Here is a 14571-nt window from a genome sequence, read left to right as displayed (position 1 = left end):
AAACTCCACCTTGTTTCAGCTCTCATATTACACACAAATATCCTTTTCACGATCTATTTAGTGCTACGTTTTCTGCATTTTTGTGCTTTCTGTTGGTGATCTCATTGTTTAAAATGGCCCCCAAGCATAGTGCTGAAGTGCTGCCTAATGTCTCTAAGCACAGGAAAGCTGTGATGTACCCTATGGAGAAAATACGTGTGTCAGATATGCTTCATTTGGGCATGAGTCATGGTGCTGCTGGCCGTGAAGTCAATGTTAATAAATTAACAATAAATATTAAGTAAGGCATCTTTAAACAAAAACACTCACAAAACAAGCTTATGTACTAAACAACTGATGAAATGTCGTGTCCAGAGGTTTGCAGGAAGCTAACCCTGTATTTCCCCCAAGGACAGTGGTCCAGTGTTCACTAATTCACTGTTTGTGGAGACTCTATAGAACACAACCACTGTGTATAATGAGAGCCAAATGTAGGTAGTGGTCAAAAAACAGCATTAAATGCTGTTAAAGAAAATCATGTTACTAATCGCAGTAAGTACAAATCCAGGAATTCTACAATGTCAAATACAGAAAGAAACTAGTTAATTCTACCAGGTGCAAGAACCATGCTACTCTGCGGCACCTGACACAATATAGAAACTGGTCTCTGCACCCCTGAGGGACTGAAAACCCGAACCCTCCAAGACACGTGCACTGCCTTCCTCTGGCTTAGGGCTTGAGCAGTCCAAGACTGGGCTGTTGGGGCCATGACCCCTGGCAAAGCATTCATCAGATACTGGAGTCACCAGAAGGAACTGAGTCAGTGCTTTGAAGCCGAATCAAGAAGTTTGAATGAAGGGCATAGACACGCAGACGTCCAAAATGTCTGGGCAGCTTTAATGTCATCACTTAAAGGGCACTGTCCATCTCCAGACGGTAGAAGCACAGGAAGCCTCACCAACCCCTCCCCCTGCCACCCTGGAAGGCTGACTCCATGTCAAAAAGAGGTGCAAGGAACCACCACAGAATCAAAACCAGGAGCTGGGCCAAAGCCTTCCTCTCTGCCTCCCCCAACCCCTTGATAGAAGTTTCTACACAGAGACGGACTGGAGAGCATCCTCACCTATCAGAAAGTGGACTCGGTACAAATCGGACTTCTGGAGGAGCCGCCGTAGCTTGGCCTGCGTCTCGGTGGCTGGGGCATGCGTGCCGCCGGTGGGGTCCCTCTGCTGCAGCACCTCCTCCAGGTAGAGGACAGCGAGGTGAGTGTGGTACTCCTCCTTCTGCAGGAGACGGCATCCAAGCAGAGACAGCATTTCCGTGGGGAGGCCCGAGAGCTCACTGTCAGCCCAGCTCCCAGAACGGCCCCTGTGCTGGGGTGAGTGGGGCGGACTCCCCAGGACAGCTAACACACAACACTGGCCGGGTGGAAAGCTCCCAAAACCACAGTGCAGGGAAAACGAGTTTAAGAATCTGTGGAGGGTCACTTCCCATGCTGAGAAGTAAGGGCCACAGGACTTAGTCTACAAAATGGTGTAGCTTCTCTCATCTCCTTTCAGGATAATAACGAAGAAGGAAAAGAGAAGAGAAATATGAGCTGAGAGAACATGAGCGGGAGGGTAAACAAAGCCACTGACTCTCGGGGCCTCTTTCACCAAGCCCCAGTTCCCCGCAGCATAGCCCGAGCACCCAGGGAACATCAAGTCAGATCCCCTCTCGCAAGTCACTCCTGTGACCAGGCAGCCCATACACCTCAGTCTAAGTTCTGAAGTGCTCACCTGCAGTCTCCTGTCTATAACTAGATGTTCCAGATATTTAACAAGGGCTTTAGGGTATTTTTTAAGGCAACTGATAATATCATCTGGATTAAAACTATTCTTCTGCTGCTCGTCCAAAGGTCTCTTGGTGAAAACTTGAACTCCAACCTGAAAGAAGGGTAGCAATTTAGTTGTTATGCTTCTCAAAGTCACCCTTTCTTCATCTTTATTTTGGTCACTACACATTCATGCTTCAGGTGAAATCATCCTTGAACATATGATGATAAAATACATTAAATGTCTACAGCTTTCTGTATGTCAATCACATCTCAATAAAGTGGTTAAAAAAATACAGTGCTAGAGAAAAACGGTCCAGAATAGAGCACCGACAAAGACCAAAGAGCATAAAATAAAGCTAGGAAAGGCGGCCAGACTGTGAGCCCTCCTCAGACACCCATCCAGCGGGAAGATCTTTTAAAATGGTTGGAAACTAAAGAATGAAGCACTTACTGGTGACAGGTTTTGACAACTCAGGGACTAAAAACTTTGTAAGATTAAGATCATACAAAAACAGGGACAGTCGCTTGCCAAATAGTAAGTGAAAGAATATCAAAAGTGCTGGAAATTCAGTACTGTAAACGCAGTTCTCTGAACATGGCTTATCTACTCTGTGGACTATTTATGCTAGCTCTGAAATAGTTATTTATGATAGATGCCTGATCTCTGGTCCCTGAGCACGTTTCTAGGCTGCCTGCCTGGGCCTATCACGGGTGCTGCTTGGACTCTGTCTTTGAAGGAAGTCCTAATGAGACAAGAAGGGAAACCAATTCGTGCTGCACCTCCCCTGAGCACTTATGTGTGCGTTTTCTATTACATGCGCGCGCGCGCGCGCACACACACACGCGCACACACACACACACACACACACACACACACACACCTCACAAAGTCAAAATATGGGAAACATTTATACAGCACAGCTGTTACAAGTATGAATTCTGGGTTCTGTAAGGCTGGATTTACATCTCGGCTCCACCAGCTGTATAACCTTGGAAAAGTTTCTTACCCTCTCTGAGCTTCAGTTTCCTCATCTGTAAATAAGGCCCACCTCGTGGGGTTGTGACGTTCAAAAGAAATGACATATGTCAGCCAGGTGACTGACCGTCATCTGGCACACAGAATTCGTGCATATTTTGCTGTTATCATCCATGAGCACTGAGAAAAGTCTAAACCTTTTGATGGCACTGGAGCCATGTTGCAGGAGTGTGTGAGCATGTAAGGGTACGTTCTGCCGCATGTGCACACAGGCAAAGTAAAGACGGAATAAAAAATACATGAAGCACGTGGGCTCCAACCTTCCAGGTAAGACAGCACCACACAGGATGTGAGAATTACCCGACTCAGGATTTGGAAATGCAGACACAAGACACAAATTCTCCATTTTATACAGAGGTCCTGTGTCAGACAGCTAGTCTTGTCTATCCAAGGGGAGCCAAGGAAGTGCTGTGGGGCAATACTACGGATTTTGTCCCTGTGTGCCCGACAGCTGACAGCCAGCAGCCGCTTTTCCACTCTCATCATTTCCCAGCCCCCAGGACGGGCGGGTCCTGCACTCCCCTCTCTCCTCAGGCCCCCAGCCTCCATGTCAGGGTGGGGCAGACAGGGCAACAGTCTGGCTGGTGTGGCCAGGGCCTGGGCTTTCTCCCCCCATGGACCAAGTCCTGCAGAGCGGCAACCCAACCCTGCCCCAGAAGACAACAGTGCCAGGTTTCAGGTGGGGGGAGCACACAGGGGCTGAGAGCAGGTTTTGAAGAAGACAGCACGAATGCAAGCAGGCTAGACTTCTTGCTTTTCTGTCAGAGTGGCCTGCCTCAGAACGAGGATCTGCACGCTTTGTCTCAGAAGCACCAGCATGCAGAGCCTCTCTCAGAGCTGGAACTCAGACGGTTCAAAGGAAGGAATTAAAAGGGGAACCAAGAAAACAGACGAAGGTTGAGATGCAGCTTTCTTTCTCCATCTAAAATCAAGGTTTTAGGGGTCTGTTTTTATCAGTCCGTGTAAAAAAAGAATGCATTTATGAAGCACAAACCTCCTCACTTTTCTGCAAGACCCAGTCAGCATAGGTCCACACCAGCTCCTGGTCTAAGCAGTAGGTGAGAAAATCAACGACGTATTCATACAGGTCTGAGCGTGTGGAGTCCTGGATGTCCCCGTTCACAATGTTCACCCACAACTGGAAAGGAATAAAAAAATAAGAGACACGAAAAGTTATGTGTCTTTTAGAATGAGCTTAGAAAGGACATATGTTTACTTACTTGGCCTTTTCATTCTTTAACAAGCAGTAGGAAAAATTGTAAATGTTTAAATCTTTTTAATTTTTTTAAAGAAATAAAGAAATGTAAAAGGACATGGTCTAGGAAACCAAAAAAATAAAACACCAAGTTCTTTTTCTTTATTTTTTTTACGACACACTGACCAGCTGCCTGTCCCCCCACAAAAAAATGTTTCTTCATGAAATAAAAACGGTCACTGACAACATCTCAACACAGAAGAGAGTCCCCTACAAGCATCAGCTAGACTGTTTCCATCTCTATCACAGGAATCCCAGACTCTGAAGTCCTTTCGAACTGTGATAGGTGGGTGTTGTGCTAGTGCTCCCACTGCACGGGGCTGAGGACAGCCTCTGATGATAAGAGCCTTTTGCTATTTAATCCAGAAACACCCATCCCATGTTAACAGACACTTACTTTCAGGAGCCCAGAATGCAGCAGCGTCATGGGGGGCAGCGGGGCTGGGCTGCAAGACCTGGTCTTGCATCTCCTGAGTGGAGGGTCTCACCCAGCCGTCCACCTCATGCGCTCCTGAGCTACAGCGCCAGCAAGAAGCCCCAGATAGGGCAGACGGTGCAAACATTTTTCATGACACTAATTCCTTCAACACTGAATTCAGCTAGCCAGATAACTTAATCATACATACATTGAAATGTGCCATTTTTCATAGAATTCTGTCACATATGGAGATTTACTCCATATTATTCCAAGTCTGCAAATCTCTCTCTATAGCTCTGCGAATATTATTATTACAGTAATATCAAGCTGTAATTCTGAGAACACTGTGTTTTAAAAAAGAAAAACTTTACCTTTGACACCCACATCTACTCTGGGCCATTGGGTACCTGTTGATGGAAACCCATTTTTCACTCTGCTCTGTGATCATGCTACCATGACAGTTTCTCAAAGCAACCAAAGGCTGCATGTGTGTTCAGCTTTGCTAAAGTCAGGAAGCTGACTTCAGCCTGGTAAATGCAGCTGACGTTCTCAGTCCCTCACAAAATAGAACACAAAAGGCACATCAGAAAGCCACTACACAGTGCCGTATATGTGGATAACAAATAACAGAGGAGGAGAAATTCTCCTGAGAGCGTAAAATGAGGCTCTCTCAGGATCAGGAGTAAGATGTAAGACGCAGAGAGGAGACAGCGCTAACAAATCCACGCCGGTTTCCATCCAGGTGCAGCACCCCTGCCAGGACCACCTGCAGCCCCGGTTCAAATCCCAGCTTCACCACTGAATAGCAGAGGGGTCTTGGGCAAGGGACTGGCCTTCAACAGCTTCAGTTTTGTCACAGGTGACATGGGGATAATCATTTAGCCATCTCACTGACAAAAGTTGCTGTCATTTACAGTGGAAATTATAAATTCCACTGTTTTTTGCTGCCTTAAATTTCTGATAAGACAATGACGTCATACACCTTGTGACTCAGTAAGAAATCATATTTTCATCTCTTAAATTCTCAAAACTCAATCTTGAAAATGTTCTTTAAACTGATATAAAGACAAAGAAAAGAAAACTCTTGGCCAATATTTCTTAAGGAATTTACTTTCTAAAACAGTACTATTTTTGTTCTGTAAAAAAGGTGGTAAATCAAGTAAAAGTAGTCTCTATAAATTTGTGATTTTTAAAAAAGTAACACTAAGTTAAATGGTATTGATTTTAAAATGATACTAAAATGCTTTTGAACTCACCTGAACTGCAGCAGCATCTTGGTTATTATAATGATAGAGCAGTCCAAGTGCAAAATACCTGAAAGAGAACAACGTGGTAAAATACAACCTCTCCCCACCACCTACTGCAGGTGGCACCCACACAGCAACACTCCTGGCCCTGGTTCACCCATATTCTATTCAACTCAGAGTTCAACAACAAATTTCAAATAATCAAACGATTCTCATTTCTGTTTATTCACTTATGGTACTAAAAATGTATCTTCTATCAATTTCCAAAAATGATCCTATTCCAATCTAAGATTAACTTAAAAAGAAAACTATAATTATACTACGGAAAAATCATATTTGCAATTGTTTTACAATGTGCTTCAAATATTAATGTAATTTCACGTCTCCAGTTAACCATTTTTAACCCATCACAAAGTGTTAAAAGAACACGCAGAAGGTATGCTGTCTGAGCAATCATTGAAAGAAGGTGAAGGAGTGTGAACATGAGTCACAGCAGCGGACGCCCAGGCACCCAGGCATCATGCACAGCAGAATGTCACAGACAGGCAGGAGAAGGGTGCCCAGAGTTCAAGCACGTGAGTTCCCATTCAGGCTTCATAACTTATAAACTGCATGACCTTGAGCAAGTTGATTAATATCCCCACCCCCCATTCTCTCACTTATAAGTGGAAAGGATTAGCAATGATGTCAGTCGCCTGGGCAGCCAGCCCTTCGCACCTCCCAAGGTCATGCAGGTGTGCCATGTTCCTGGCCCTCCTCCTCCCCAGCAGGTAGGTGGAGCAAGCTGACCAGGTTCCTTCCCTCAACGAGAAAACTCTCAAGATATCAAAGTATCTGCTTGAACCCTTTTCCTTTCTTTCACCACTTGGAAAGTTACACTGACTCTACAGATCCTACTGTCCTAAGTCACCACTGTGAGGTGTCAGTGTGTTTTCTGGCTCATACACAAAGCAACACCATTCCACAGCATATTCTACTAACTGATGCAAACTATGAAAGAGCCAGCACCCACGTGGAAGGCCCGTGCCATCTCAGGCATCTGAATGGGACCTCGCAAAGTAACCCCAGTGGTCTCCGTTGGATTTCATCATACTCTCGCCATTTCGAATCCTTAACAAAAATCCCGGACAAAAAATCTTATTGCTTAAATGGAGTAGACAGGTCACCCAACCCCCTCATTTTTAAAGGTAAGAAAACTGAGGCCTCCAGTGGTTAGGCCACAAAACCAGGCTGAAGGAGCTGCCAGACAGTCACGCAGTCACTAAGTCTTAACCACCCACCATGCAGAGGCCACCTTCTAACTCATGTGTACAATCAAGGCAGAGTTTGAAACCAGAACTGGATGTCAACAAGACAAAGAAGCCTCCCTTTTTATCTATCTGTCCAGATATCTATCTATCCAATTTGGTTATCAATGTCAAAAGTGCAACATTCACTTTACCAACACGTGACGTCTTCACAGGTGAATCCTAGGTGACTACAGAGGAAATTCAGAAACTGTGTTATTTACTAACAAAGCCCTCTGCTAGGTCCAAACTGCCATCTAGGCAATTAAGGAATGGGTACAGGAGTGAACGCCCTCCAAGACCCCTTCACTTAGCCTACAGACCAGCTGATGAGAGGGACATCACGGGGGGGTCCTCAACTGTGGCTGTCACTGGGATTGCATGAAAGGCCCCGCATGGGTCCTGGGGGTCTCAAATGTCACAGTGACTGAATCAGCTCCACAACAACCTCCCAGTGGAAGGGCCAGGCAGGCGGAAAGACTCACTTTTTGTGCTTCTCTAGCCAGGAAGCGCTGTCCGTCAGCAGACAGAAGTTTTCGGTGACCAGGAGGTCCAGGAGGCTGTCGTGGTCAGCCTCTGCGTACAGTTTGAGCAAGGCTGTGTCAATGTCCTCTTTGTAGCCATTGGCTACCTCGGTGCTGCGGACTTCATTCAGGTAGCTCATGAGGAACCGTTTGCACTTGGCCATCTTCTCCTGGTCACCTTGGGTTAGCTGGCTCAGGTCTGCATACTCGTGCAGAGGAGGGTGAGACCGGGTGAATGAAGACGAGGTGGGCAACAGCAAAGGGTAGAGAGAGATCAGCTCCCGGACATCAAGCTGGCCGCTTCTGCAATTACAGTGTCAAACTAAATGAAGCAAAAAGAGAGAAAGAGTACACGTAGGCACACAAAACAGCACTGAGGGGGTGCGCGTCAGCACGTCATGGGAGCTAGGTGCAGGCAAGCCCCTCAGAGTGATCATCCTAACTTGCACTGTTGAACCAGGTGCCACCACTTGGTTCCAAAAAAGAACACAGAGGACAAGGGTGAAAGACACGTATACAACCAGCGTGGACATGGAACATCCAAACACCCGCGATGTTATGAGTACCCAGTTTAACACGGGACTCCCAGGAAACCAAGGGAGAAAAAGCAACACCACCACCTTGGTGTTCAAGCAAATGCACGTCCAGCTCTCCTGAAACCAACGTTTTCCTGAATGGTCCTTAAAGAAGGAGCTTTATAAGAACATAACTTACAATTTCCTAACCAACCATCTTAACACAGAAGACACAGAAGTATTTGCGTAGCCATTTCTGTAGTGACTGTCAATAGAATCTCAGAACCTGACATTAAGATGCAACTCACATAGCCAGCAGAGTGTCTAATGCTCAGAAGGCCCCGGAAGTACATGCAGTGAAGCCCCATCTCTAATTTATTATTGGTCCTTCACTTCTCCTCCATAGCCTGCTCATCCTGTCTACAGTCAACACAGTTAATGGAGCCATCACCAAGCTGGCCCTATGTCAGGCTCACCTGGGGGAAACAGAAGCAGGGCCACCCCTCCCCAGACACACACAATGGTGAGGGAGGACCCAGGTCTACACTGCCTGCAATTCTCACTGCATCCGCCTTTGCTGAAGCTTGGATCATGCATCTTCCACTCTGCCGGCTCCTGCCGCTGGGCTCCCTCCCTTCCACTCTCTTGCCCTCTCACCCTCTCCTGACCATCAGTGGTTTGTACGATCCATGGGATAAATTTCAAACCCCTCAGCATGGCATTCAAGGCCCTTCTTAAACTGGCCCCAAAATACCTTACGACTTCAGCCTTCCACCGACTTTCCTGCACCCCACACTTCAGCTATACCTAGTTTGTAAATTTCATGCCTCTTAGCCTTTGCTGTGCTGTTCCCTTCACCTAAAGCACTGGTTCTCAATGTGAAACAATTCTGCTCCCTGGAGGACATCCGGCAATGTCTGTAGATGTTGTTGTTATGACCGGGGGGTGCTCCTGGAACCTTGTAGGTTGCAGTGGACTGAATTATGTCCCCCCAAACTCACTGATGCTTAATCCCCACTGTAACTGTTGAGGGTGGGAAATCCTATTATGATAATTGAAAGGTGGGGCCTTGAAGAGGTGATTAGTTTGTGAGGATCCTGCCATAGCAAACAGCTTAATCCATTGATGGTTCTGTGGTGGTCATGGGTGTGGTTCTGAGTGCTTCAAAAGGAGAACGGGTGAGAAGTTAAGTCTCTCTCTGTTTCTGCCATATCACCATGTGACACCTGCCTTGCTGTGAAGAGTCACTACCCACCAACAAGGCTCTCACCAGATGTGTTCTCTGGACTTTAGACTTCCCAGCCTCCGAAACTGTAAGCAATAAGTATTGTTTCTTTATAAACTACCCAGTTTCGGGTATTTGTTATAAGCAACAGAAAAAGACTAATACATAGGTAGAGGCCAGGGCTGCTGGTGAACACCCTACAATGTACAGGATAGCCTCCCAACAACAAAGAATTATCTGGCCCAAAACATCAATAGTGCCACAGCTGAGAAACTCTTAAAATACGATTCTCAATTTGGGAAACTTCTGCTCATCATTTATGACCCAGGATAAATCTAGTGAAAGAAAATTCCTCCACCAGCCAATGTAAGCCCACACAATGCTCCACAGCGCAGCAGCACCCATGCTGCACATGTCCGGTCTCCACACTAATAAGGGCACACCCCTGAAGCAGGGACATGGCCTCACCTTTCCAGCCCTAGCTCTGATGCTTAGGCCAGGTTTGGTGGATGAAAGCAGGGCTGGACCTAACTGCACACAAGGGTGGCTACGGAACATCTAGAAGAACAGACACACAGCACGTGTCCTTATGCCACGGATGATAAACAGGCTTTCTCGTAGGTACCAACCATGACAAGCTGGCAGCTGTGACCTCTAGCACAGTACTGAGAAGGAATCTAAGGACTAGTCCCAGTTCAATGAGGGGAAAAAGAAAATCATGACTCGTTAGCAACATCTGCCATGGGCACAGGGAGGGAAAGGGGAATTACCCTTCTCTTAGGAGTGTCTTCTTCAGATATCAGTTCTCTCAGTCACACTCCTGACCAAAGCTAAGCAGATGTCAACCTAAAGTTAAGCTATTAGAAGGCTAATGGATGGAGACAGAGTAACCTTGTCCTATGACAGACAGGTCCTACTTCTATTCTGGTACACCATCAGGGAACTCTTCCAGCAATGCACATGTGGCCATTCGCCTAGTGTTTCAGATGAACCCACGAGAAAAAGGTGCCCTGGGATACATCCATTACCCAAATGAGGAGGTCTTCAACATGCATGTAAAAAACAAGATATGGCAGAAAAGAGCCAAAGTCCAAAGGGGCAAAGAATCTTCTTAAATCCAAAAGCTACTGATCTTTCCAGGAATGGATGATAAAAACACACAGGATTTGCATAAATAAAAGTTATATGGGTATCAACATTCAAGGAATGATTCCTTCTTCACGGAGTTCTCAACACGAAATTTTGTAACAGAGCAAGAGGTCAGAGCTGCCGTGATATAAGTACGTGCCTGGGCCATACGCAGATGTCCTCCACAATGGAAAGTGGACAGCATGCCCCAGAGAGGTGTCTGTTCACATTGTCACTTGCGTGTAAGTGACCTATTCAGAGGTTTCTTATGCATCTTATTTATTTCAACAGCTCTAACTGTGCAGAACCATTCTAGTGAGACACTGTGAAAACTTACTCTAAAGGCAGCACTTCAGTGGGATATTTAAAGACTATCACAGCAGGTCTTAACTTAATCTTCAGCAAGGAGTGCCGAGCAAGTCCATGAGCAATGAGGCAGCAGCCTCACTGAGCACACCAGCTAAGGAAAAGGGGTGTGGCTGCAAAGCTGGGCCTGTGAGCCAGGCAAGGACGAGGGGTGGTGAGAGAGAGAGAGAGAGAGTGCACGCGTGAGCAAGCACGGAAGGGCCCACAAGAGAACCACCTACAGGCACCGGGTTGAGCAGAACGCCAAAGGGACCTCCAAAAAAAGAAACCCAACTTCCTGAGAGCTGGAAAGGAATGTAACATTTAGAAGATGACAAAGTTTTCACAGTCTTCCCAGAAGCTCCTGCTCCTTTTCTAAACTCATAACTTCTTGTACAATCTCTGTAGAAAAGGAGAGTGAACAACAGTGTCTTCTAGGAATCCCTGTGTTAATGAATTCACTCTTTAGAATCCTCTTTTCCTGGCCAATCTTGGTGCCTTGACAGGATTCTCTTCACAGGGCTGCTGTCGATGACCTTCCTGAGCCCCCTCCTTCTTTAAGACAGAGGACAGTTACACTATGGCTCACGGCAAGAAGTGACGTGGAGGAACCAGCACTGGAGGTATCTGCCATAAGGAACAACCCTCCCCACTTTCCCTGAGGCAAATCTAACCACGGTGACAGTTCCCAGCACGACATCACATTGGAGACAGAGGTTTTGGACACAGGGGGACACTGTAGTGGAAGTCTTGCTACCAACACTTCAAATTACCTGAAGAGCTCTTTAGCTTCCAGGAACTGAAGTTGTGCAAACTGTATAAACCCCGCCTGCTGCAGAATCCTTCTGTACATTACCTGCAAGGAGAGACAGGGTTAAGCTCTTACAGTTACCTTAACACCATGATGGTAGGGGGAGATAAACTTCTAACTTCTAACCCAAGCTAAATGTTAATTATTACACGGAAATATGAAGTTACAAGTTAAAGGAAAAAAACAGGTGTACATGGAAGTTGTTTTCACAAATCCCCAGTCCTCCCTGAACGCATGCCTGCCTCTTCTCTCCTCCTCTTGGCTAACTTGCAGGGCGTCAATAATTGCTCCTGCTTCTGGCTGCTCAGATGACTATTAACAACTCTGGTGTCTCTGGCAGCCTAGCAGCCACCCATCCTTCTTCCACTCTTCTGGAACTGACAATTCCCAGTAGCATTTCTCAGAGTATCCCCCGGAGCACAGGGCTGATCCCATTTAATAACTAAAGAAATAAAGATACAGGCTTTCTTAGCCAAAGCTGGGGAGAGGCTGCGTGTTCTACCTCCTCCTGGTGATGCACAACCTACACTAACCCGTTATAGTCTGAAACTCCTGCAATAAACGAGCGAGTTTATCTTTGTTTAATCCACCATGACCTAAATTTCCTTGACCACAGAAGCCCTTTGCTCTAACAACATCCAGAAATAGCAAAACACGCTTTAGGAACCTGCCTTGTGGTAGCTCTAATTTCGCCCTCCCTGTCACTGCCCAGCTGGGTCAGCTTTCAAGTCTCGTCCATCCTCTGAAACAGCTCCTGGGACATCTCCTTGCTCTGTTCTCACAGGGTCCATCCTGTAGCCCGGGCCGTCCCCAGCTCACCACTGCAGACTCTGGTTGTGTTGTAAATACTCTCTGTGACTTTGACTCCCCCCCCCCCCCCCCATCCTGCTGTTTGACAAGCCATCAGCTTCTGGAAGGCAAGGCACACGCACTGCTCTCCTCAGCAGCCCACACCACAGCTTAACATCTGCCATGCAGCCAGTGCTTACCGAGGCGAAGCACCACCCGATCAATTCTTAGGAAACTCCACTTTCACTGTTACTGGCCACATTTCACAGGCAAGAAAATTCTGCTCGGAGACAGTAAGTTCTTAGCTCAAAGTTACAAAAGCAGTAGGTGGTTGAACTGATTTAAAACCAGGTCTTTCTGACTCTAGAGCCCCAATCTTCTCACTTGCTGACACATCCAGGTCCACAGTTAGGCACATAGCACTATCACCACCAATGACCCGAGGGGCATGGGCACAGTCAGCACCTAGAGGCCATCGATCCTGTCCTCTCACGCCGGGTTTAAAAGGGCCTTCACTGTGGTTTGAAGGAGCTCTCAAAAGCATAGCAACAGTTCCTCCCATCCCCCATGGAAATTCCTTTACAGATGTCAGGAAAGGCAAGCTACTTACACCTTCCATTTCTCTTCTCATCATCTGCCCTTATATTTCTTCCTTGAAATCAGCCATTTCTGACCTAAAGCCCGTCCTAATTATACTGCCCAACAATACACAGATGGGAGCAGGTCAAAGTTCTGTTGCCCAGAAATGCAGTCTCATTTCTGAAAGTAGAGATAACAGTGACCATTCACTTAGCAAAAAGGACAAAGAGGACCCATTGGCTGTGGGAGAATCTCAATCACACCCAGCTTGTTGATGAGAAATCAGTCGAACGGCAATTAACTCCTCGTGGCTGCAGGATGCAAGCGTTGTCTACACTTCCCCTACCTGCAGGGAATAGGAACTACTTTCGCTAGCACTCCACATCTCCAAGAACTGGGGTATTTTCCATATTCTGGTCTGGGAATGTTACAGGTACACTTGGAGGAAGCACGCAAAGAAATTCTTTCATCCTGGATATAAGCACCAAAGATGACATAAAGAACATCAAATTTTACCTAAAAATGCCTGATTAGAAACTACCAAGCACAGCCAATCCTTGGCTCTCTGAAGGTGACTGTCTCATTTCAAGTCTGTCTACTAGGACTAACACCTCCTCCTGCTTTCTGCTCAGGTGGGCCTGGACTGCAAAACCTGAAGCCAAGCAGGCCGACAGGAAAAGGAAGAGAGAGATCACTACATGGCAGGGGGGGTGCAAAGAACAGGAAAGGGGGCTTGTCTTCAAACCCCAGAGCTAATGCAATGATGGAACGTCAACTTTCTTTTTCATCACCAGCTCATCCTTCGGTGTAAGGCAGTTATCAAAATTCCCAGTGAAGAAAGTAAAGCAGCAAGACAGACCTCTAGATAGTCACTCAGTAACTGCTCTGTACAAAGCCTGGGGACCACCACTGAAGCCAAAACCCACAACACTAGTATTACCTTTCTGAAGTGAGATTTCCAACTTCTATGATTTGGGAAATTTGAAATTTTGTGAAACACAAGATTCTAATCTAAAGATTTCTAAACCTGTTATATATCACATAAGAGCTTCTAGAGCAAACCGTTCTTCGAGCACTAAATTCAAGGTGTGGCTTGTTTTATGGCCTCTCCTTAATATGCACTGCCTAATAAAATATAAACTTTCTCCAAATAATGGAATGTTATTCAGCCTTAAAAAGGAATGAAGTACTGACACGTGCTACAACATGGACGAACCTTGAGGTCATTACATTGAGTGAAATAAACCAGTCACAAAAATAAAAATACCATTTGATTCTCCTTGTGTGAGGTACCTAGAGTCGTCAGATTCATAGTGACAGAAAGTAGAATCGTGGTTACCAGGGGCTGGGGGAGAGAGGGGAATGAGGAGTTAGTATCTAATGGGTGCAGAGTTTCTGCCTGGGAAGACAGGAGAGTTCTGGAGGTGGGTGGTGGTGATGGCTGCATAATATTATGAATACACTTAATGCCACTTAACTATACACTTAAAAATCATTGAAGCAGCAAGTTTTATGTTATGTATGTTCTACCACAAGTTCTCCAAGCAGTTTTTTTTTCCTTTACCGTACTTCAGTATAGCCAAGAGCTGCTTATTTCTGTGGTGCCCTGTGCTGGCTT

General features: G+C 46.1%; 1 protein-coding gene across 5 annotated transcripts in view; it reads right to left on the bottom strand.

The window, feature by feature from the left end:
• The window catches only part of TGFBRAP1 (transforming growth factor beta receptor associated protein 1), a 67002-nt gene that overhangs the window by 6580 nt on the left and 45851 nt on the right, over window positions 1–14571 (bottom strand). For all 5 annotated transcript variants that reach the window (XM_063078479.1, XM_063078483.1, XM_063078480.1 and 2 more), the window contains 6 exons: window positions 11548–11630; window positions 7523–7864; window positions 5761–5818; window positions 3826–3969; window positions 1758–1904; window positions 1103–1262 (listed from right to left, as the gene is read on the bottom strand). In XM_063078479.1, the coding sequence (XP_062934549.1) occupies window positions 1103–1262; window positions 1758–1904; window positions 3826–3969; window positions 5761–5818; window positions 7523–7864; window positions 11548–11630 (934 nt within the window). The remainder of the gene's footprint in view (window positions 1–1102; window positions 1263–1757; window positions 1905–3825; window positions 3970–5760; window positions 5819–7522; window positions 7865–11547; window positions 11631–14571) is intronic.

This window comes from Cynocephalus volans, chromosome 14 (genome assembly GCF_027409185.1).
Source record: "Cynocephalus volans isolate mCynVol1 chromosome 14, mCynVol1.pri, whole genome shotgun sequence".
NCBI lineage: Eukaryota > Metazoa > Chordata > Mammalia > Dermoptera > Cynocephalidae > Cynocephalus > Cynocephalus volans.
This window is presented reverse-complemented; position numbering and strand designations above follow the sequence as displayed.